General features: G+C 38.6%; 1 protein-coding gene across 1 annotated transcript in view; it reads left to right on the top strand.

Moving 5' to 3' along the window:
• The window catches only part of Bank1 (B cell scaffold protein with ankyrin repeats 1), a 212,615-nt gene extending 194,486 nt beyond the window's left edge, over nt 1-18,129 (top strand). The window contains exons 12-17 of the mRNA XM_050160095.1: nt 2,208-2,407; nt 4,558-4,621; nt 12,478-12,507; nt 15,869-15,918; nt 17,532-17,596; nt 17,842-18,129. Coding sequence (XP_050016052.1) covers nt 2,208-2,407; nt 4,558-4,621; nt 12,478-12,507; nt 15,869-15,918; nt 17,532-17,591 — 404 coding nt within the window. The 3' untranslated portion in view covers nt 17,592-17,596; nt 17,842-18,129. The remainder of the gene's footprint in view (nt 1-2,207; nt 2,408-4,557; nt 4,622-12,477; nt 12,508-15,868; nt 15,919-17,531; nt 17,597-17,841) is intronic.
• Nucleotides 18,130-21,537: the final 3,408 nt, after the last annotated feature.

The following is a 21,537-nucleotide window of genomic DNA, read 5'->3' as shown; positions in this document are numbered from 1 at the left end:
AGTGGGTAAATGAATTTCCCTGTATCCCGCCAGTAGGCTCCCCACTCCAGCCTCCATGTCTCATGCCAGCCTCCAGTGTTCCATTGGCACCCACACAGAACATGGGGGCCTCTAATCTGTGCTACACAAAGAATACATGGCAACTTCCAAAATAATTTTCTTTTGAAAAAGAAAGCATTTCATTACAAGGAGAGTATGTGTTCACTTCCATCTTCTAGGGACAAGGTTTTAAATGACCCTAAGTCTCTTATGACATTTACATCTTTTACTGAGATCTCTTTTCTCAAAATTAGAGATAGAAACATTTTCTCAAAAAGTGTTTAATATTAATAACATTTATAAGCAGCAGGCCCTCAATTAAGTCATTCGTCCACCTAACCTTATTATAATTGACTTTATTGTTACTTTCAGAAATTTGTGGGAGATTGCAGGAGAAATGATACTTATGTATAGTGTGTCATGACCAAGGCAGGGAAGCTAGCAGTTATTTCTCCATGGATACTTAATTAGAATAATTCTGGAACGATGTGTGTATACATTGTGTACTGTCAGATCAGGAATTAATGTTTCTGTTTCATTAGTATTGCTTTGTGTGTAGAAGCTCCTGCCTCCTCTCCTTCCGCGGCTCATAAGGTGCACAGTGGGTTATTGTATACTATATTCACCCCCTCGCTGTTCTGAAGAACACTAGGATGTGTTACTTCTCTCTAGCTGTGTGCCCCTTCCTCAACCTCCACGTGTCCCTCCTCTCCTCTACTTCCCAGCAGGTGGCTCTGTGAATTATATCTTCCACCTGATATTTGTAGCAGTCTCCGATGGGAGGGAACTTGCAGGTCTTTTTCATGCTGTGCCTTAGTTTATTTAACATGATGCCCTCCAGTTCCGTTTGTACTTTGGGGTCTGCTTTCATATTAAGTTTAGAGTTTTCCTCTAAACATGTGAAAGATGTCCTTGTATTTTGATGACACTATTGAACCTGAAGATTTTACTGATTTTGTAAGAATATTTTATAACATTCTTTCTTCCAATGCATGAACAAGCATGGACTTCCCACACTGTAATGTTTTATCTATAATTTATATTGGACATTTTGCAATTTCCATTTGCATCGGTCTTTTATAGCTCTTTATTTATTCCTTCGTATCTCCCCACACACTTTGTAATTTCCTATAGACTACAAGAGCTTGTAGTCTAGAGTCACCTATGTCCTACTGGGTCCTTTGGGTCTATGAGGCAACAGTCCCCATTGCTAGTGTGGTAGGGTATCTGTGAGGTACCAGATATTGGTATACGCACAGGTCTTTGACTCCTAGATGTCAGTATAATTCAGGCAATCACTGCCTTCACAGGATGACGTCATGCCACAGAAGGATGGGCTCTGGGAGGGTCAGTGATGATATAGGAGTTCTTCCTCCAATGAAAAACCACTGTGGAGGCTCTAGGTTACTAAATGATCTTCATGCTGATGAACAGTGAAACCTACCAGGAGCTGAGTTGGCAGTGTCTGTGCTGATGAGCTTTACTGAGACCCCTCCACCCCTGCTTTCCTTCGAAGAGGGTTTCCCTTCCCCACTGGGCAGGCTGGGCTACAGGTGCTGGCTCCTACTGCTCTCATTCCATTTTGCTGTCTCAGGTTTTCAAAGCTTCTGCCTGGATGAATTTCATGGCTCTCTGGCAGTCGCTTACCTCAAAGTGCAGCTGCCATCTTTTGCGAGTGTTCCCTTTGGGAAGAGGAGGCAGACCCTGTGCTCCTCTAGGTACTGTCTAGTCCCCATCCACATGATCTCATTTTACTTCTCATCAAAAATGGGGTAGGTGGTACTCCCTACAAATAGTACATCATTTTTACTTGGCCCTAACGTTTCTCGTGATAAAATGATTCTTTTTCCCTTTAAGTTAGAGGCTATGTACCACCATCACTTAAAAGGAAATTACATTAAAAGATGTTTCTGCTGTCACAATGTTGTGCTACAAGTCTGAGATCTCAGTACTTTGGAGGCTGAGGCAGGAGGATATCAAGTATATGGTCATCTTGGGTTACAAAGTGACAACTTCTCTCAAAGAGTGAAACAAAAATTTTGTGCTAGTTCATTCTCTGAATATATGGTTAAGAGCAAGAAAATCCAATGAGTTCTTCTGTAGAATGACTTTGTTCCAGTGTTTCAAACATTAATTTCCTATTAAAACACCCTCTTCTTGTATTGTAGACAAAGCTCGGATGGAAGGTCCAACCTTCTCGAGTACAAAGGGTTATCTGACCACTGGGCAGGAAGAACTGATCCTTGGGCAGGAGGAACTCATCCTCCTGCAGGAGAAAGTCAAGAATGGCAAAATGTCTGTGGATGAAGCGCTAGAGAAATTTAAACGTTGGCAGATGGGAAAGAGTGGTCTGGAAATCATGCAACAGGTAATATGATCTTCCGGAACATTCCTTCCCCTATGGATCCCCCTAGATTCTTTAAATGTTTAGTCTTCACAAGACATATAGACAACCAGTCTTCTGTTTTTAATTAGACACTGAAAAGATCTTTGCAACACTCAACTAAATGCTTGAAGATAATAGTCAAAGTTTCATTGATAAATTCATTTATGTGAACTCAATCTTGGAACCCATACATCAAAACTGCTTATAGTCCCTACCCTGGGTGCAAAGAACATTTGTTTTCTATTCTTGCTGAAATGAAGACGAAGCAGTCTCACAGTAGCAGCTGCTCAGCATGCTAAAACATATAGCATAGACCAGGCTTGAAGGGACAAGAAATAGCTGACAGCGCACCAAGCATTTAGCGCACCAAGCATTTAGTCCTAAGTCTGATTAATTTTAACTTTTTTCCTTATAAAATATGTCACCTATGCCGCCTTATCGGTACTCAGTAAGTATCTGCTCTATTGTCTACTTATCTCATAGGCTCACACTCCCAAAATAGTTTAGGGTTCTCTCCTTTCTGCGGCAGGAAGCCTTCTTGCCTCAGAACACAGTTTTTATGTAGCTGCTTGATTAAACACATATAATAAGCCAAGTTCGGACAAAACACAGGGAGCTAATATTAGCTGAATATTCTACCTATACCAAAGAGATCATTTTTTATTTTAAAAGACAATGTAGCTTTTAACAATAGAAAAAAATGAGTCACTCGGATGAAGTTGCAAACAATATGGCACATTGGCCAAAGCAGCGTAGGCGAGAGGACTTTCCAAACACGTCTGAGATCAGAGCTTGTCAGAAACCACCCACCTACAAGGGCAGATTCGGTTGCCAGTCGGTGGCAGAAATGGTCCAGGTTTCACAATACTAATCAAAGGCAATTGTTTTTTTCCAAGCAAATGCTAAAGGAAGTGGAGGGTGGAGTTCCGCACCTGTGCCCTGCCCATGAGCAGAACGACAGCGCTGTGTCTCCATCCTTACCCATGCCATCACCTTCGTGCTCATTCTAGTCCAAAAATGGAGCAACATGTGTTCAGTTTCAAGCCCATGCAACTCATTCTGCTCCCAGGAACTACATACATACTCTTTATCCTTCTCAATCCCTTCAAAAATAAAGATTTCAATGCAGTTTGATGTGCTCCAGCTTCTTAGAAATGCCTTACCTAGTCATTTTTGGAAACACTTAGTTGCTTGTTTTGTTTGTATATTTATATCCATGAGGAAGGATTTAAGACATCCATACATGTGTTCTCCACTCCCTGATATTTCATATACTTTTTCTATATTCCTCTCCTGGCTACAAACATTCATTTGTATCCTGGAAATGAATTTGCCAGCACTTACTGGGACATGGTATGCCTGGTGGAGGATTGTTCTGAGGAAAAGGGCTCGTTTTCGTGTACGTAGCCAGAGTTTGAAGAGCAGGGAAGAATCACATCACATAGACTCCCCAGCCCTGAAGATGAGGCAGTGCCAAAGCTAAAGGCTCTGCGCCTCTCACCTTCCTCCTTGGCGTGCCCAAGGCACCTGGCTCCACTCAGAGGGGAACATCTGCAAAGCCATGGAAATAACCCCCAGGAAAGAGGCCTTCCTGAAAGGGGATGAAGCGCTCTTAGGTTGTCTTCTCAAGAAATTTATGAAGTTCTAATGTGCTTTTATTTTCTGCACAATATTTGGAAGAACAATATTCTGAGAAAAGGACTCTAGTTTCATAGTATTTTCCCCTGGGTCCTTAATTTTTTTTTTATAAATAGAGTACCAGGAAAGAATACGGCACATGGAGGCTGAAAATGGGCTCAGGAGGCATCCGGCCCCAGCATCCTGGTATAACTCTTCACTCAATGGAGGCACACAGCATGAGGCTAAGTGTTGCTTCCAAGCCTGACTTATAGCTGTGATTAGATGAACTGCTGAGCCTCCCCGCTCCTCAGTTTCCATTTCTGTGAAACAGGATGACCGTTTTACATCTCTTTCACGAAGAATAAGATTATGTGTAAAGTACCAAAGATATTTTAGACTTCTTAAGTATCAACTTATTACTAAGTAGTGGTTTGGGCACTGGTTATAGTAATAAATGCTTTTATGTTGACCCTTTAATATCTGTATTATCTGTGTTCTGCACTTTTATTAAGGAAAAGCTACGCCAACTACGAGACAACATTATAGGGAAGCGGCCCGAAGATGAAAACGCCTGTGGTGAGTGACAGTTGCCTGCTACTCAAAAATGAGAGTGTGATTGGGTAGAAAATGTAGAGACAGCAAATCCAGACAGATTTCAGTTCAAATCCACACATCTTCTCCCTTCCCACTCTCTGGTTCATTCTCTGCCATCCACCCAAGAGTGCTCTACTGCCCCATATTGACCAACCAATGCTCAACTACTTCTGTTTAACTTATGATTAAGATTATCTTGTTCCAGTGCATTTTCATTGTTCATTTTGTGGGCAATATACAATCACTGTCCATTATACATCCAAAGAGGTAGGCCATTCCTAGTACATTCAAGCTCACACTGTCCACATGTGAATTGCTTTACATTCTCTCTTCCCCGGTTGACCTGTCCTCACAACCACTGTTCCTGGCAGTGCAGCCTTCCCTTGCTGATAGTTAGGAGCTGCCCTGGGAAAATAACTATAGTTACAGGCCAATGCCATTAAGATGGCAGATCGTCTCTAAAGATAAATAATATATATTCCAAAATTGAAAGTAAATTATTTCTATATGGCCACTCTTTTTCCAAGTCTCTCCTCTTGCACAGAAAATTAAAAATAACTACTAAGAACAAGCACTTTAAAACCCCCATCTCCCCACTGTAAGTACATCCATACCTTTAGGTTGTTCACCATGTGGAGATTCACTGTGGGAAATTTATTCTCCTTCTTTTATTTGTTGGTATCTTTTTTCCCACAGAGAATTCTTTAAGCTTTCCTATAACTGTGATCTAACTATAAATATACTTTTTAACATAATTAATATCATGAGCAAGAGATTGATTTACACATAACTGAGATCAACAAACTTGAATTATTATGTGAAAAAATACCATTTTAACAACTAATAAAATTAAATTCTAAAAATAATTTTATTAAATATACTATGTAAAATATTATCTATCATATCTAAAGAGCACATATTAAATACTAATGCTTCCTACAATGGCCATAGTAGATGTCATTCATAATCTATAAATAAGGAAATAGGATTTGAGAACTGGAAAAAGACACACACAGATAAGAATCTACTATACAATCTTTGTTTGAACTCAAAAATCAGCACCAGTATTTTAACAACAAATCAGTTATCTCTTCAATCATAGTGGAACAAACAGTAGTGGCATGCACTCCAATTATAAGATTTTAATAGTGATCAAAGATGAGCAAGTGCTTTTGCCAAGTGGATAATAAGCCAGTGAAGACCGTACTGTCAGTGGTAAGCAGACTCATGGGGGGAATCTAACCATTGCCCACCTGTCCGCCAAAGAAGCATTTCCTGGTTGTGAGAGGGCTCAAGGCAAGTCAGTCCCGGACCGAGAACATGGAGAACCTAGCTGAGGCAACTGAAACCACTGCGGTGTGCTCAGAACTGGACGAGAGTGGGCTCAGAATCACACAGGAGGAACTTAGTGGCCGAGAGAGAGGAACTGAGTGAGTGTGTGCAAGAAGCATAAGAACTGGAAGGGTACTGGAAGCAGAAAACAGAGGCCAGAGAGAGGGTGAGTGAGCTAGGCAAAGGCCTACGGGGAAAATCTTTGCCCCTGACCTGCCAGAGTGGAACCATCCTAACACTTCTTGAAACCTGCAACACCTGCTGTACTAAGACCCTAACTCAAAGTAACCTCTACTCATGATATACCTGGCAAGCTCTCAAACCAAACTATAAAATCCCTGAGAGAAACATAGCTTGTACCTCAGGCCTTCTAAAACACTTTGGAGCTGGGGAATACTGAAAAACAGCAATCAAACCTGTCAGAAGTTGAACTGCCTACTAAAACAAGATGCTACACAGAACCCCCCAGTATACACGAGTTGTAATGCTCACCGTTCCAGCCAAAAAGTGATTCAAATTATATAAAAATAAACAGGAATCCCTAGTGAAGGGAAAAAAATAGCTATCAATGGTAAGAAGTAAGCAGTCCCTGTTGACCATTGTAGAAGAGGCCACTAAACATTAAGGCATCTCCTATAAGCATACTGAACTCATGCAAAAGACAGCTCTAGGGGGATAAATATAAAATAGCATGAGAAAATTCAAAACTAATTGAAATAGCCAAGTGGAAATAACAGAAACCAACATTAAAATATAAGAATAGCTTATAGATTATAAAGTCGGCGTATCACATATTACTGAGCATGAAGATGGATGAACATATTTATCCAATACTAGGGAAAATAGATGAATGACACAGAGAGGAAAATCTTAAGGATATTCGCTAATATCTCGTCAGAATCCACACAGAGTTAAAGGTTATATGGTACTATCTTCAAAGAGCTGAAATTAGAGGAGAAGCATGCATCCAAAGAAAATAGCCTTGAAATTTTTGCTGAAATAATGAAATTTTACGTAAATGGAACCAGAGGATTTCAGGAAAATTGTAAGGTAATAAACATTAAAGAATTTCATATAGGTAGAAAGAAATGATAACAGAAATTCAGATCCACATTGAGATAAAAACACGTGAAATCATATAAATGAGGTATCTATAGGCTGTTATATTTTCTATGTTTTGGTAAACTATGTTAACTATAGTAAACTATAACAACTATTTACAGCAAGATCTGCAGATACGTTACAGGTTAGAACATGCGAAGGAGAAAGACATTTAACAAACCACCTAGAACAGAGGCTGCAGTTAACTGGAAGTGGGTAAAATTTTATGCATGATAAAGTGAAGTCCCAATCAGAACACAAGAGGAAGGAGGTAAAATAAGAAGTGTGGAGAGAAATATACAGAAGAAAACAGGGAGGAGGGCTTTACTATCTCAAAGTACGTTGAGAACCTAAATTTGCATATTTTATATAAATTTAAAAATAAGGGACTAGACAGAGGGCTCAAGGAGCGCTTGCTGCTCTTGCAGAGGACCTGAAAGCCACCACAGGGCTTCCCAGCACCCCTATGGTAGCTCACAACAATCTCTACTAAAGGTTCTGTCACCCTCTTCTGACCTCTGTGAGAACTGCATGCCTTTATTACATACACAGACAAATACACTTAAAATAACAAAAAAGTAAACCTAGGAAATCAATAGAGAAAATTAGTTGCAGTATTAAAAAGCATTTAATTCTAAAGAGTAAATCAGGAAAATTGCAAAACTGGTACATACACAAAATAGATAAGCAGTGGTTGGAAAATTGAGTACTATCAATAATTGTGTTCAATGTTAATTTTAAAATAAGGTTTTTTTTTTGGAAAAAAAGATACCTAAATTTAGGCACTGTACAAAATATATTTTTTAAATAAAGATTGCTAGGAAATGAAGGTCTACCACCATGCAAAGATACAGTATGAGCAGGCTGTAATGGCCATGTAGTTACACGACAAAAATAATCTAAAGATAAAACCCATGGAAGGAGATAAAAGAAAACTCTAGATAAGAATAAAGTTCAGCAGGATGACGTGACAGCCTAGATACTTCTGCCTTTTCTATTATACGTACACCTATAAGTTTTATCACGACCAACAAATCAAAATTTCATGGCAGTATTCAGAAATGTTCTCACATGCTTCTCAGTAGTTAACTGAATGTATGATAAAAATCAATAAAGATACAGAGGCCTGAATCACAAGTAATTCAACCAATTTGACATTTACTGACTACGTCACGGACTTGTGTAAGACGTGCTTGGCTGGCTATGAAGATGGAGCATGTGCTAAGTCACAGAAAAGCTTCAATACGATCCAGAAGAGCAAAAAGATGAGAATGCCCCCTAAGTGTTGCAGATTCATTCCAATACAATGTTTCAAAAATAATCAAAAAGGATCACAGAGAATTATTTTGAAATGAAAGAAAGCTATTGTAGACAGGCTACCAAATTTGTAGCATAAGACAAATTTCAATTAACATAAATTAGAGGGAAATTTATGATCATAGAAGTAAAAAGAATATACTTATTTCTATGTGACTTTTAAAAAATTGTTAATATTTTATATATTCAGTAAATAAGAATTGAGTAGAGAGCTAGAAGAAGATAAAATGTAAACAGAGCTAACTTAACTAAATGAGGTTACATAGGACTACCAGGAAAGAATATAAATAGGAAAAACAATGCATTCTGAAGCTTGAAGTAAGCAAAAACGGCAAGCTGCGCATCACAATGCCCTCTGCCACGATGACAGTGGACTGAACCTCTGAAACAGGTGCTGAAGAGCCTAAACTAAAATGGGAACATATTACAACCCTCATCGAGAGCCTCAGTGTGAGGGTCATTGACCAAAAACCCACAGCTACTACATTATCAAAGCTGACGCTAGAGCTGGGCTTGGACAGCCACAGCATTGCATCGGTCAGGGGCAGGTGGCCCTCTTTGGCTTCCAGGATGATTGCCTTGGACAGTATCATCCGAAAGGCTGTGTAAACAGCTCTTACCATTCTGGTTCCACAATTGAAGTCACATTTTAGCCTTGCATCTGAGAGTGACACAGCTGATCCAGAAGACTTGGATGTTAAAGATGAACTCAAGGGTTCATCTTCAAATCAAACTACCCGAGGACCTTAGGCCGTTATTGAGGATGCTGTGACTACATTGCGGGTGAACACGCTCAGCTCCACTCTATCCCACAATTCCTAGAGCTCTTTCAGTCTCTCTCTGAAAGTGCAGTTTGTAAGGATGAAAATAGAAACTAAGATTAGTTGAAGAGTTAGTTCAAAAAGAGAAAGAGTTACAAGCTCTCCTTCATCAAACTATTGAAGGAAAAGACCAAGAAATTAAACCCCTGAAACTAAGTCCTAATGGAGAGATCCCTCTGGATTTCCCATGCGCCATCCGAACTGTCCTGGCACAACCACTGAAGATGCTGAACGCACTGGCTGGCTGAGAGAAAATGGAGCTGATGCAGACACTGTAAGTCAGTGTCTGGCTGAATATTACACACTAGTAGTTGTTCTCTACTATGTTACACGTGATGATTTAAAGGGCCCCAGACTAAGGGGATGAATGCTGTGCCCACTGTGGAAGACCAGCTTGACTTTTGGAACAAACACACCTGACTGTCACTGACTGAACCTTCAGTGCAGAGTCTGAATATTAATACAGGACTGATCTCCTTGGGGGAGGAGAAAGAAGCTGAACTTTAATTACAGTGTTTGTTTACTCATGTAAAGCACACACACACACACACACACACACACACACACACCACCAAATTTTCCCAACTTCTAGTTTACAAAATTCCTAAGGACCCTTTGTAAAGGCTTTTAAAATAATCCAAGTTATAATCCTAACGTCTAGGATTGTTTCAGTCTGCACATTTTGATGGAGATGTTTTTAAGCTGGCAGCTATTGCATTTCAGCCAGATGTTTATCACGGAGCAGACATAACATTTTGTGTGACAGTATACCTCGGGAACAAAACCAAAGTGTGACCACAACGTTGTAGGATTTTGTTTGTATATGATGTGTCCTGAACATCTAAGCAGAAATGCATAATTTGGATGGTTGTATAAAGTTTTCTTTTTGGGGGAGCATCTAAGTAATGGTTTCTCTTTACGCTAATTGTCATATTGACTGACTGTATGTTCTGACTTAAGTGTCTGGCCTGAGTGTGTTTGTTGGGGGTGTTTATATACTACTGAACTGCACCAGTTGTACATGCCTGGATCATAGTAGAGTTTGCTTGTCCTAAAGCTACCCACTGTGTCATATTTACACAAAGAAAAAGGATTGCCAACATGTTACTTTGATAAAGTCAAGAAATTTCTTTTTAAAAAATGGTAAATAAAACGTGCTTTACTCTAGTTTGTATGCTCATCTCTCCACATAGCTGTTGTATAACAGTTTCAAAGTGCCAGATATTCTAGGATTGATCCAACAAATACAGACACTACAGACAATGGCAGGTTCCTATTGTCAAAGACAGGAGTAGCAGCCAAGATAAGAGAAGGCTGAAAAGAACCTCATGAGGGACCATTGGATTCAAAGGCAAATACAACAAACCATGCTGCTAATGTATACATTTCAGAGGAGTTAGTATAGACATAAACACAATCAGATATTTACATCTAATTCTGTCTGCTGAGAGGATCTAAGAACAATGACAGGTCAGCTCTTACAAACACACCTAACACCCAGATCTTAATTAACAAAAGCAAATGGCCAATGATTGTATAAAACATGCTTGACATCATTCATATTCTGGAAAAGACAAAGTCAGTCTCAATGAGATGCCAGTGAACAACTGTTATGAACATCACTTTTAAAAGGCTGCCAGACCAACATAGCTATAGGATGTGGGGCTGGATGTCCATGATTGCTGATGGAAGGTTGAAGTGTGGAATGACTTTGAAAAGGTCAGATATATGCTTAGTCTGTGGTCTGGTGATTCCAACACAGGATTTTTTAATTATAAGTAAAACCTTGTATCCGCCAAAATACCTATTCACAAAGTCTGTGGAAGTTTGAATCGTCATAGCTGGAAACAAAACGTCAATAGATGTAATTACATTGTGCCTGTGTGGTATCTAGTCTCATGTCAACTTGGCACACAAACTAGAAGTATCTGAAAGGAGGGAAACTTAATTGAGAAAAATGCCTCCATAAGATCCAGCTGTAAGGCATTTTCTTAATTAGTGACTGATGGGGGACGGCCCAGCCCATGGTGGATGGTGGAATCTCTGGGTTGGTGGTTCTGGGTTCTGTAAGAAAGCAGGTTGAGCAAGCCATAGGAAGCAAACATGGCTTCTCCATCAGCTCCTGCCTCTAGAATCCTGCTGTTTGAGTACTTCCTGTCCTGACTTCCTTCAATGATGCACAGCAGTATGGGAGTGCAAGCCAAATAAACCCTTTTCTCCCCAACTTGCTTTTTGGTCATGGTGTTTCATCGCAACAACAGAAACCCTAAGAAAACAGCCTGTATTTATGCTGTGATACCACCTAAGCAGTACAACTAAATTTATCTATGCACAATACAAATGAATTCCAGCCAGGGCGCTGAAAGATACCAGGCACAAAGCAAACCATGCTTAAGATTTGATTTAGCTGGTGTCTTAGTTAGGATTTCTATTGCTTTCACGAGACACCATGACCACAGCAACTCTTATAAAAGAAAGCATTTATTGGTGCTGGCTTACTCTATTGTCATGGCAGGAAGCATGGTGGTACCCAGACATGGTGCTGGAGAGGCAGCAGAGAGTTCTACATCTGGATCTTCAGGCAGCAGAAAGAGAGAATGAGCCACTAGGGCCTGACTTGAGCTTCTGAGATCTCAAAGCCCATCACACTGTTTCCAACAAGGTCACACCTATTCTAACAATGCCACACCTCCAATAATGCTGCTCCCTATGAGTCTATGGGGGTCATTTTTATTTAAACAACCACAGCTGGCTTTCTAGACTAAAATAATACAAATAAACACTAATCTATAGAGCTGTATAACATATCAGCAAAGACTGAGGAATAATGTTCTGATGAAGATTAACAAGGGTTCTGAGTGTATATTCTGTGATGAAGAAACCTATTGGATTGGTAGCACACAGTTACTGGGTTTGTTTTTATAAATCATCAGCTTATAGATTCACTTAGAAATGCTTATACTGTATCATATGCAATAATGAAAACCAGATCTCTAAAATGAACAGAGTGTTTCAGACTAAAGGGATATCAATGGACAGAAGCAGGATTCCAGCAGCTGTCAATCAAGTGTCAGACCATAACACCCCAGGACAAGTCAGGAAGGACAGATGTAATGAGGCTCAGGTTAACACATTATCCAGAGAGAGGTTAGTATTTTCAGTTTATGTTGTAAATTTCATTCCCCTCGAAACAGTCATAGAACAATAAAAAGGTCCATTGGGATAAATACTAAACCAACCTCACAGAATGGTTTTTTTGTTTTGTAGATAAACTCACCATTGTGCACCATCCAAGTGGTAAGTTTTAGTATTAAATTAAGGATTTAAACTATAATGAAGTACACATTCAATGTTTATAATTGATATAGCCCCAGCAGTTTTATGTTGGTGTATACTTTGTAGAGATTGCATGTTTTTGTGCAGAACCACCTGGCATCAAATATAAAAGTGCGGTGCCTCTACAGCAGCAAGGTGCATCCCATCATAACAGAGGAAAGGGACATGGTGATTTGGCCTGTTGTGCCCTTTGGCACCTAATTCAAGCTCTTGGTCTTCATCTGTTTTTGGCTTTTTATTTAGCATACCAAGTGTTAGATACCATCACAACATTTTCAAACATGATTTGTCTTTGCTGACCTTCCGCTCCTCTCTTCTGCCCCTTACGTACCGTCACCCTCAGCAGCCTCCTTTCCAGTTTCATAACACGTTTGTTCAATTGCTCTCTCCCCTTCTCAACACCTCCTTTCCCCCTCCCATGATCCCTTTTCTCATTGCACAGCCTATATATATGTATGTACACACAGAAACATTAAGAGCCAGGATCAGCATAGGAAAGACAGCACACACAGTTTTCCCTTGGGTTCCTAGGGGTGGGGAGTTTCATTCTAGAGCACCTCACTTCTTTAGTTCTTTTTATTTCTACCAGTGATTTGGTTTGTTTGATTTGGTCTTTTTTTTAAGATATTGTGAATTAAATGTTTTCTCCAAATTCCTTTCTTGGAAAGTTTATTTTACATATAAATACACACACACATATATATATACACATATATATATATGAATGAAAAATGATGGCTTCTATTTGTTGGTTTTGAACCCTGCAACATTGTGCCATGTGTTTATTAGGTCTTAGAGGACCCTGCTGGAGTTTGTCTTTTAGAGAACCATGTTGTGATTAGGAATAATTTAACTTCTTTTATAGCTTTATCTTGTCTTGCTGGTTTTGAACACTATATTGAAAAAGAGTGGATTGATTACCCTTGTCATTGCCAAGATTTTAGGAAAAAAAATCTTTCAAATTGTGCATATTTAGTATAAAATTGACTATAGCTTTTTTATATATAGTCTTTATTAATTTGAAGTATGTTATTGTTATTTCTAATTTCTCCAGGTTTTTGTAAAAATGCTATTTCTGCCGCTTTTGAGATGATCATGTGACTTCTATCCTCAGTTTTAATTAGACTATATATTATGCTTGGTGATTTGCATGTGTACGACCAGACTGAAAGTGTAACTCACTTGGTCTTGGTGTTTGATCTTCTTAATATGTTTTTCAAGAGTTTTCCATATATAATTCATCAAGGAAATTAGTCTGAAGTTCTCTTTTTATTATGTTGTGTCCCATTCTGGCTTCATAGAATAAGTATGAAATGTTGCCTTCCCTTTGTATTTCTTGGAATATTTTGAGACATATTAGTGTTAAATTCTCCTCTTCCTGGGCTTTTCTTTGTGGAGTTTTTTAGTTTTATCAACCATGCTCATGTTTTCACAGAACCAACGCTTCCATATCTGTGTAATATCCATTTAGTCTATTTTGTTAACTTTCACTCTAATCTTTATTCTTGTCATCTACTGGGCTTAGGTTTGGCTTGTTATTCAAGAGTCTTCTGGTACACCATTAGGTTATTTGAGATTTCTCTTACAGTTTTAAGCTGTAAACTTTTCTGTAGAGCTGCCTTAGCTGAATCTAGAGGATCTGGTAGGGTGTGCTATTGGTTTTTGTTATTCCTGGGTTTTAATATCCTGCTACTCATTCCAAATTACATTATTTAGTCCCTGAATGTCTGTTGTTTCTGAGGTTTCTCTTGCTGTTTGTTTATATTCTTATTTCATTGTGGTCTGATAAATGCAAGGAAAAGAATTGTCCCAAGGAGGGCTTTTTGTATTTAATAAGGATTACTTTGTATCATATAATGCAGCCAACATATTTATATCATTAGAATGGAGTGGAGAAGTCTCCTGCTAGTATTGTGCTGCCACATATGTGGTCTTCTATGTCTTTTAGTGATTATTGTATAACATGCCAATATGCAGTTCATACATATTTACAGTCGCTGTGTCTACTTAGTGAATGTTCTCTTAGTTAATATGGAAGGTCTCTATCTCTCCTGACTAGTTTTGCTCGGATGTCTTCTTTAGCAAGCATAATAATGCTATGCTTGCTTCTTGTGGCAGTTTGATTAGTAGGTTGAGTTTCATCCTTTCGGACTCCTTTTGGATGCCTTTGCTAGCTAAGTGCATTTTTTTTATTGATTTTTATTGAGCTCTACATTTTTCTCTGCTCCCCTCCCCTTCAAATATCTCCCAAGGTCCCCATGCTCCCAATTTACTCAAGAGATCTTTTCTTTTTCTATTTCCCATGTGGATTAGATCTATGTATGTCTCTCTTAGGGTCCTCATTGTTGTCTAGGTTCTCTGGGATTGTGATTTGTAGGCTGGTTTGCTAAGTGCATTTTTTGAGATAACAGATAATTGAATCTTGTTTTTAAATGCAAACAGCTAGTGACATGTTAGAAATTGAGACATTTTTCATTTAAAGTTATTGTTGAGCGGGGCTTGCTCTTTGCTATTCTTTTGGTTAGACTGGAGTCTTGCTTTTCCTCCTATTGCGTTAGTATTGGGGGTCTGCTGGTTAGCTATGTTACACAGCATTGATCCCTCATCACCTCATCTTTGTGTGGTGAGGCATGAACTCTTTCCTGTCTTCACATGGACGAATCAGTCTGTTTTCTCATATGTAAAATGTAACTGAAAAATGTACGTGGGAATTCGTTATAAAGAATGATAATGACTTATGGAACTGGAGTCTGATAGTTGGTAATGGAAGTCATTGATAGGGGAAATTAAATTTGTGCTACACTAACCGAGTGTTTCATATGAATGTAATAAAAGAGGAATATTTGAAAAGTGTTAGGAGGGAAAAGAACAGTTAGAAGCCAGATAAAGACCTATTGAACAACCAGTCTAAACCGGTAACTGCGAGAGGGATAAGCAATAGGAATACAGTGTGTGGCTGAATGAAAATGGGGGGGTCTCATGGTAACATTTGGGGAGCAGTGTAGTTGCCAGTGGGGAGCCTAGAATACTGTGATTTGCAAATAATTAGTTCTGATAAATGGTGAAAAAAAAGGGTTTTAATTAAATAGAGGTTGTTAATACTAGGGTTTGAAATTTTATGTCTAAACAGAACTGACTTCTCAATGTACTCCTCAATATACTATATGAATATAATGTTCAGTTCGTCTAGTACACTTGTAATATGTCCGTGTTACCAATTTAATTTAATTTCTATTTACTCATATTCCATGTTTCATATTTTCATGATAAATAAATGAATTATTTTATTAATTGAAGAAATAATCAAAGTCTATATTTATAGGTAATACTGCCCACAATGATATATTGCACAGTAGTCCCTTCAACAATAAGGTAAGTTCTGTTCATTTTAATCTTTTTGAATACAAAGGAAGACTTTCTCTGCTGAGGAATATAAATATTTCCCATCTTATCTGTTCTTTGAGCCAATATGAATCAGAAAAACTAGATAATCATTATATTTAAAACCCATGAGAAGTGTTGGGCAGTGGTACCATACACCTTTAATCGCAGCACTGGGAAGCAGAGGCACAAAGATCTCTGTGAGTTTGAGGCCAGTCTGGTCTATGGAGCTAGTTCCAGGATGGCCAGGAATACACAGAAAACCTGTCTCAAAAAAATCCATGAGTAGAAACTTAAGGAAATTTGTTATTTAGAAAAAAATAAAGATGGAAGTCTTAGATGGATAAAACCAAGTATAGCTGGATTCAATGTGTCCATAAAAAATAAATGTTAAAGGAATTGTGAGCACATCAATTTTAACAATAAAAATTGAATGAGAATTTTACTCAGGAAGTGTAGTCATAATGGTCAATGTATAGGAAATATATAGCCCCAAAGTATTGATTGTGCAAATATGTAGCATTTCACATCAGCGATAAGAGAATAAGAAGATCATTAAGACAGAAGAGATTAACTGAAAATCAAGACACTTCCAGACATCATAGTTAGTGTCCTGACCACAAATACTTTATGAAAACCACATTATTTCATCTTCCTGCTCATGTGACATGGAAAGTGTGTGCTGTTATCAAGAGTGACGTTGCCTGTTAGTTTCTTGCTAAAATAAAGGATTAAAAGTCATTGGCACGTTCCTAATGAAATCATTTTAATTTTCCAAAGTTGTAGTAACCCTTTCAGTTTCCCTGTTTCAGATAAGGAATATTTTTATCATAAAAGTCCTTCATGCTTCAAGAATAACTTGAAGTGCTTGCATTTCTGGATTTCGTGACCCTCTGTAGAATATGCTGTAGGCTCTCTGCTCATTGGAGGGCAGAATTGCAGACTGCACTGAGGCACAAGAGTTATAAAAACACTTTGTCACCAGTCAGTGCTGGCGCATGCCTTTAATCCCAGGATTTGGGGATGGATTTCTATGAGTTCAGGGCTAACCTTGTCTAAAGAGCAAGTTCCAGGATAACCAAGGCTACATAGAGAAATCCTGTCTCAAAAAAAAAAAACTGTATCAAACAAAGATCCTTATTCAATATCTGAAGGACAGAAAATAAGATATATTCACATACTTTAAGGCTATACTTTATATTTTAAGTATATTTAATTTAAAGTATATTTAAAATATAGTCTTTAAGACTTGAGAAATTTTGCATAAGTGTACGTTTCCATTGCTTAGCTGTTTACCCTTAAAATTGAAGCAAACTTTGAGCCAGGTATGATGTATTGGACTCTAATCCCAGCATGCCAAGGGAGGAAGGGAGCAAGTCCAAGGTCAGCCTAGAGGACACGGAGAGATCCTGCATCTGAAGAAATCAAACCCTAAGACTGCAGTGGAGCCGAGCTTCACTGTGACTAGAACTGTCTAAAAGTTACCTTACAGAGCTGGGTTTTTTCCCCAGAATGAAAGGCAATTATGCTTTATAATGTTTCCTTTTGAACCTTAAAATGGAAAAGTCTTAGCTCTGTCTCATTTTTTTATTATTAATTTCTAGTTTCCTGCTCGACTCCAAGTTGAAAAGGAATTTGGATTCTCCTGCAAGAAAGATCATTAAAGAAGGTAACATGGTAGTTGTCTCTTAGGAAACCTAAAAAGGCCATGTCATAGATTTCAATCAATCATTTAAGGAGTCTTTAAGTCTTTCATTGTCTTCTCTTGAAGCATAAAGAAGCTTGCTCTTTTTCCAAACTAAAGGAAAATGTTTCTTCAACAGATTTATAGATGTAATTTTCAGCTCAGAGGTAAATATGCTTTGATGAATCATCATCCCTAATCCATTGCCTGTGATGTGGTCTTATTTTCAGATTAATATCTTTAAACTCAAGAACTGGCAAACATTCTGATATCTGGACGAAGCAAGGCCGCTGTGGAGTGCTGATCTCTAGGACTGATCTACATGTGGAAGAACACAGAATGTGCCTTCGTATTCCAGACTATGTTATCATCACAGTTTATTAGGACTTAATGGAGACTGATAGCATGCTCTGAAAATCCATTCATTTTGTCACTGAAGCACCTAGTTTTCCTGTCTTGAAAACTAAAGACAAAAAAAAAAAAAAAAAAAAAAAAAAAAAAAAAAAAAAAACAGAAAAGTTAAATGCAGTCTGGCAAAATTAAGGAGCCAAACTATATCGATTATTCTTCCTACTCTTTGTCCCCTTCAACTAAAAGCTTATTTTATATTTGCCTTTTAAATAACAGTCAACTGTCCACCTTTCTCACATTTAGAGCATAATGTTCTTGTTACATCGTATTTCCAGATAGCTTCTATTATTTAGTGCCAGTGTGCATGTGCCTTTGAAATGTACTTTCATTTACATTTTCCTCTGTTGATGATGTTTTGCTTTTTCAGTGCTAACCAAGCACACTGCCACTGAGCCGTTCTTCAGCCCTCTCCGTTGTTTTCTGAAGTCATGTCAATGTTACCAATTAATGGTGTGCTGCCTGCTATTGCAGAACAGACATCACACATTGGTTGTGTTGTTCGTCCTGTCCTCTTCTAGGACATTTTCCCATACCCCCTCCCTGTCCCTGAGTCCTTACGAAATGTCTTTCTCTCAAATTAAAAAACCATTTTTACAGCATGTGTTGTTTCTTATTAAGAGCCAGGAGACACCGTCCACCTGTTCCTCAGAAGTGGTCATCAGCTCAGACTGGAGTGCAGGTTAACTAGACCCTGATCCTCATGCTGTGCACACGGAATGCTTACAACTACTGCTGATTCTCTAAGTTATTGGGTTTAACAACTAAATTTTCCTGTCTGTCACCTTAACTACCAAACAAAGTGTAGCTGATTTCAGGAGATGGAAATGATGTCAGAAAACAAATACAAATGATTGCTTTTCTAGTTTCCAAACAGTGATAGGAATATCTATCTAAAGCATTTCCAAATAGTTTATAGAAATTTAATCAACTCCTGATAGAAGGTGTTTTTGATTATGACATTTTAGGAAATCAATTCAGAAATGGAAGATGTTGCACACACATTTCTGTAGGTTGTCTTTGTCACTGTAGGGTGTCTCAGCAAAAGATTTAGGGAAAACAATAGAAAATATTGATATATTTTCCAGATCCACTAAATTTGAACAACTATATCATCTTTACACAAGATTTCCCACAACAATCTATGGCCAAAGCCCACAGTTAAATCACTGGTTTTATTCTTATTTAAAATGTGAAATTCAAGGATGTATAAAGTGGCAACTTTGATATTTATAACACATTAATTTACTTCTCTGAGGTTCAGTTATATGCCAGAGAGAAAACCTGGATTTTACTTGAGTCTTAATGACAAAATTTAATGTTAGACACTCTTTAGTACTACACTTATAAACTGGGCTGGCATAAACTAAAGATAACCAAAGTGGCATCTTCTCATATATTCTGTGGCATTTGAAATGTGACTTGTTCATCAAGACAAAGACACATAGCAGAGGAAAGTTGGAAATAACTGTCCTTCTCCATAAAGTCCCTTTTCTATGCCTCCTGTCCTTGACCCAGCAGGGTTTGTCCAATATGGAGACAGAGAAGGTTGGAGAGAAGGGAGTGGTGGATTGTCGTCTTCCCACATGTTGCATGAACATAACAGATAAAAACTAAGACAAGATGAAGGAGGTAGAAATATACACTAAAAGTCTGGACGTACATGTTTGTACTCTCACCAGCAGTGGAGAAGTGTTCCCTTTGCTACACATCCTCTCCAGCATGAGCTGTCACATGTGTTTTTGATCTCAGCCATTCTGGCAGGTATTAGATGGAATCTCAGAGTCGTTTTGATTTGCAGTTCCTTGATGGCTAAGAATGTTGAAAATTTCATTAAGTGCTTCTCAGACATTTGAGATTCCTCTGTTGAGAGTTCTCTGTTTAGATCTGTGCCCCATTTTTAATCAGATTATTTGGTTTGTTGATGTTTAGTGTCTTGAGTTCTTTATATATTTTGGCTTCAATGGAACTAATCTAGGACCTTTGCACATATGTTGCAGTTGGGTAGCTTAATCTTCTTGTGGGACTTCTTGTGGAACAGGAGCTGTCTCTGACTCCTTTGGCCTACTTTTTGGACCCTTTCCCTCATTCTGGGTTGCCTAATCCAGCCTTAATATAAGAGAGGTGCCTAGGCTTACTGCAACTTACTATATCATGGTTGGCTGTTATACATAGGGGGGCCTGCGCTTATCTGAAGACAAAGGAGGAGTGGGTTGGGAAGAGAGGAGGACCTACGAGGAGAGAAGGGAGGGAGGAGAAACTGATCAGACTTGAAAATTAATTAATTAATTTTAAAAGTAGGGATGATCTGACTGAAAGGATACAGAGTACACTAGATGCTGTAAATTAAGTTCAGTGAATCTTTCTACATAGTGGAGGAGGAACGGAGTTTGTTTTAAAAAAAAAATGCAATCAAAGCCATATATTCTTGAAATCAGCACTTCCCTCCACTATCCTGAGATGGAACTGACACTTGATAAGACAAATAAAAATCTTTTAAAAGAGCAAGTAAAGTGGATGGGGTGCAGTCCCCTTAGGATATAGGTGGCAAGATATAGGAAAATCTAACAATAGGGTTCCGTGCTTGCTGTTGTGGCCACACCAAATAGCTTCAGTTGCCTTATGAAGGTGCAAGAGAGGTGGAGAGAGGAAGTGGATGTGATCAAATCAAAGTGCATGTGTGAAACCATCAGACTTCCAGCTGCAGGAAGGTTCATCAAAGTGATGTCCCTGCAAAAGAATGGGGACCTGAGTCAAGGTCCCATAGAAAAAGTCGAGTACGGTAGCGCTCACTGGGAAAGCAGGGTCAGGAGGACCTTGGAGATTGCTAGCCAGCTAGTCTTGCCAGTTTGGTGAGCTCCCACTTCAGCAAGAAGCCCTGATCCAGAAAATAAGGTAGAGCATTACAGAGGAAGACACCTGACATTGACCTCTGGCCTGCACACATACACACTTCCACACACAGGCAATAAATAAATTAGATATAATGAAACCCATGACGCTGGACAACTTACATATGCTGAGTTTTAAAAAGAATCTTCTCCAAGCCTATTATGATGGTTAATCTTTCCCTATGTTTCTTTTAGTTTGGTATAAAGAAGGTACTACTGAAGATGTACAGTGCTCTCATAACTGCTCACGTTTATAGACACCAGTGTCGTCACCTCTGTGACTACACACGGATCACTTCTATCACTCCAGAACCTTCTGTCATGTCCCCTCATTTGTTACCCTTACCTAAGGCTGAACATGATCTTCTAGTTTTTATTAAATCTGTTCTTCGACATTTTATGCATATATATAATGTGTTCTGCTTACACTTACTCTCAACCCTCGCCCATCTTTCCTCTCTCTTTCCCATAAAGCCCTTTCTCACACCCACATCATTTTGTTTTGTTTTGCTTTGTTACTCACTAGCTTTAACAAGGGCCATCTCTGTGACCCGAGGTTTAGAACTTTCCATTATATCCTAGGTAGCTACTTGCAAGTGCACAATTGAAGACTGTGAACACTCCTTC

The sequence above is a fragment of the Alexandromys fortis genome, unplaced genomic scaffold (genome assembly GCF_014885135.2).
Source record: "Alexandromys fortis isolate MF-2015 unplaced genomic scaffold, M_Fortis_MF-2015_v1.1 scaffold_19, whole genome shotgun sequence".
Classification (NCBI taxonomy): domain Eukaryota; kingdom Metazoa; phylum Chordata; class Mammalia; order Rodentia; family Cricetidae; genus Alexandromys; species Alexandromys fortis.
The sequence above is the reverse complement of the archived record's forward strand: the minus strand, read 5'-3'. Positions and strand labels throughout refer to the sequence as shown.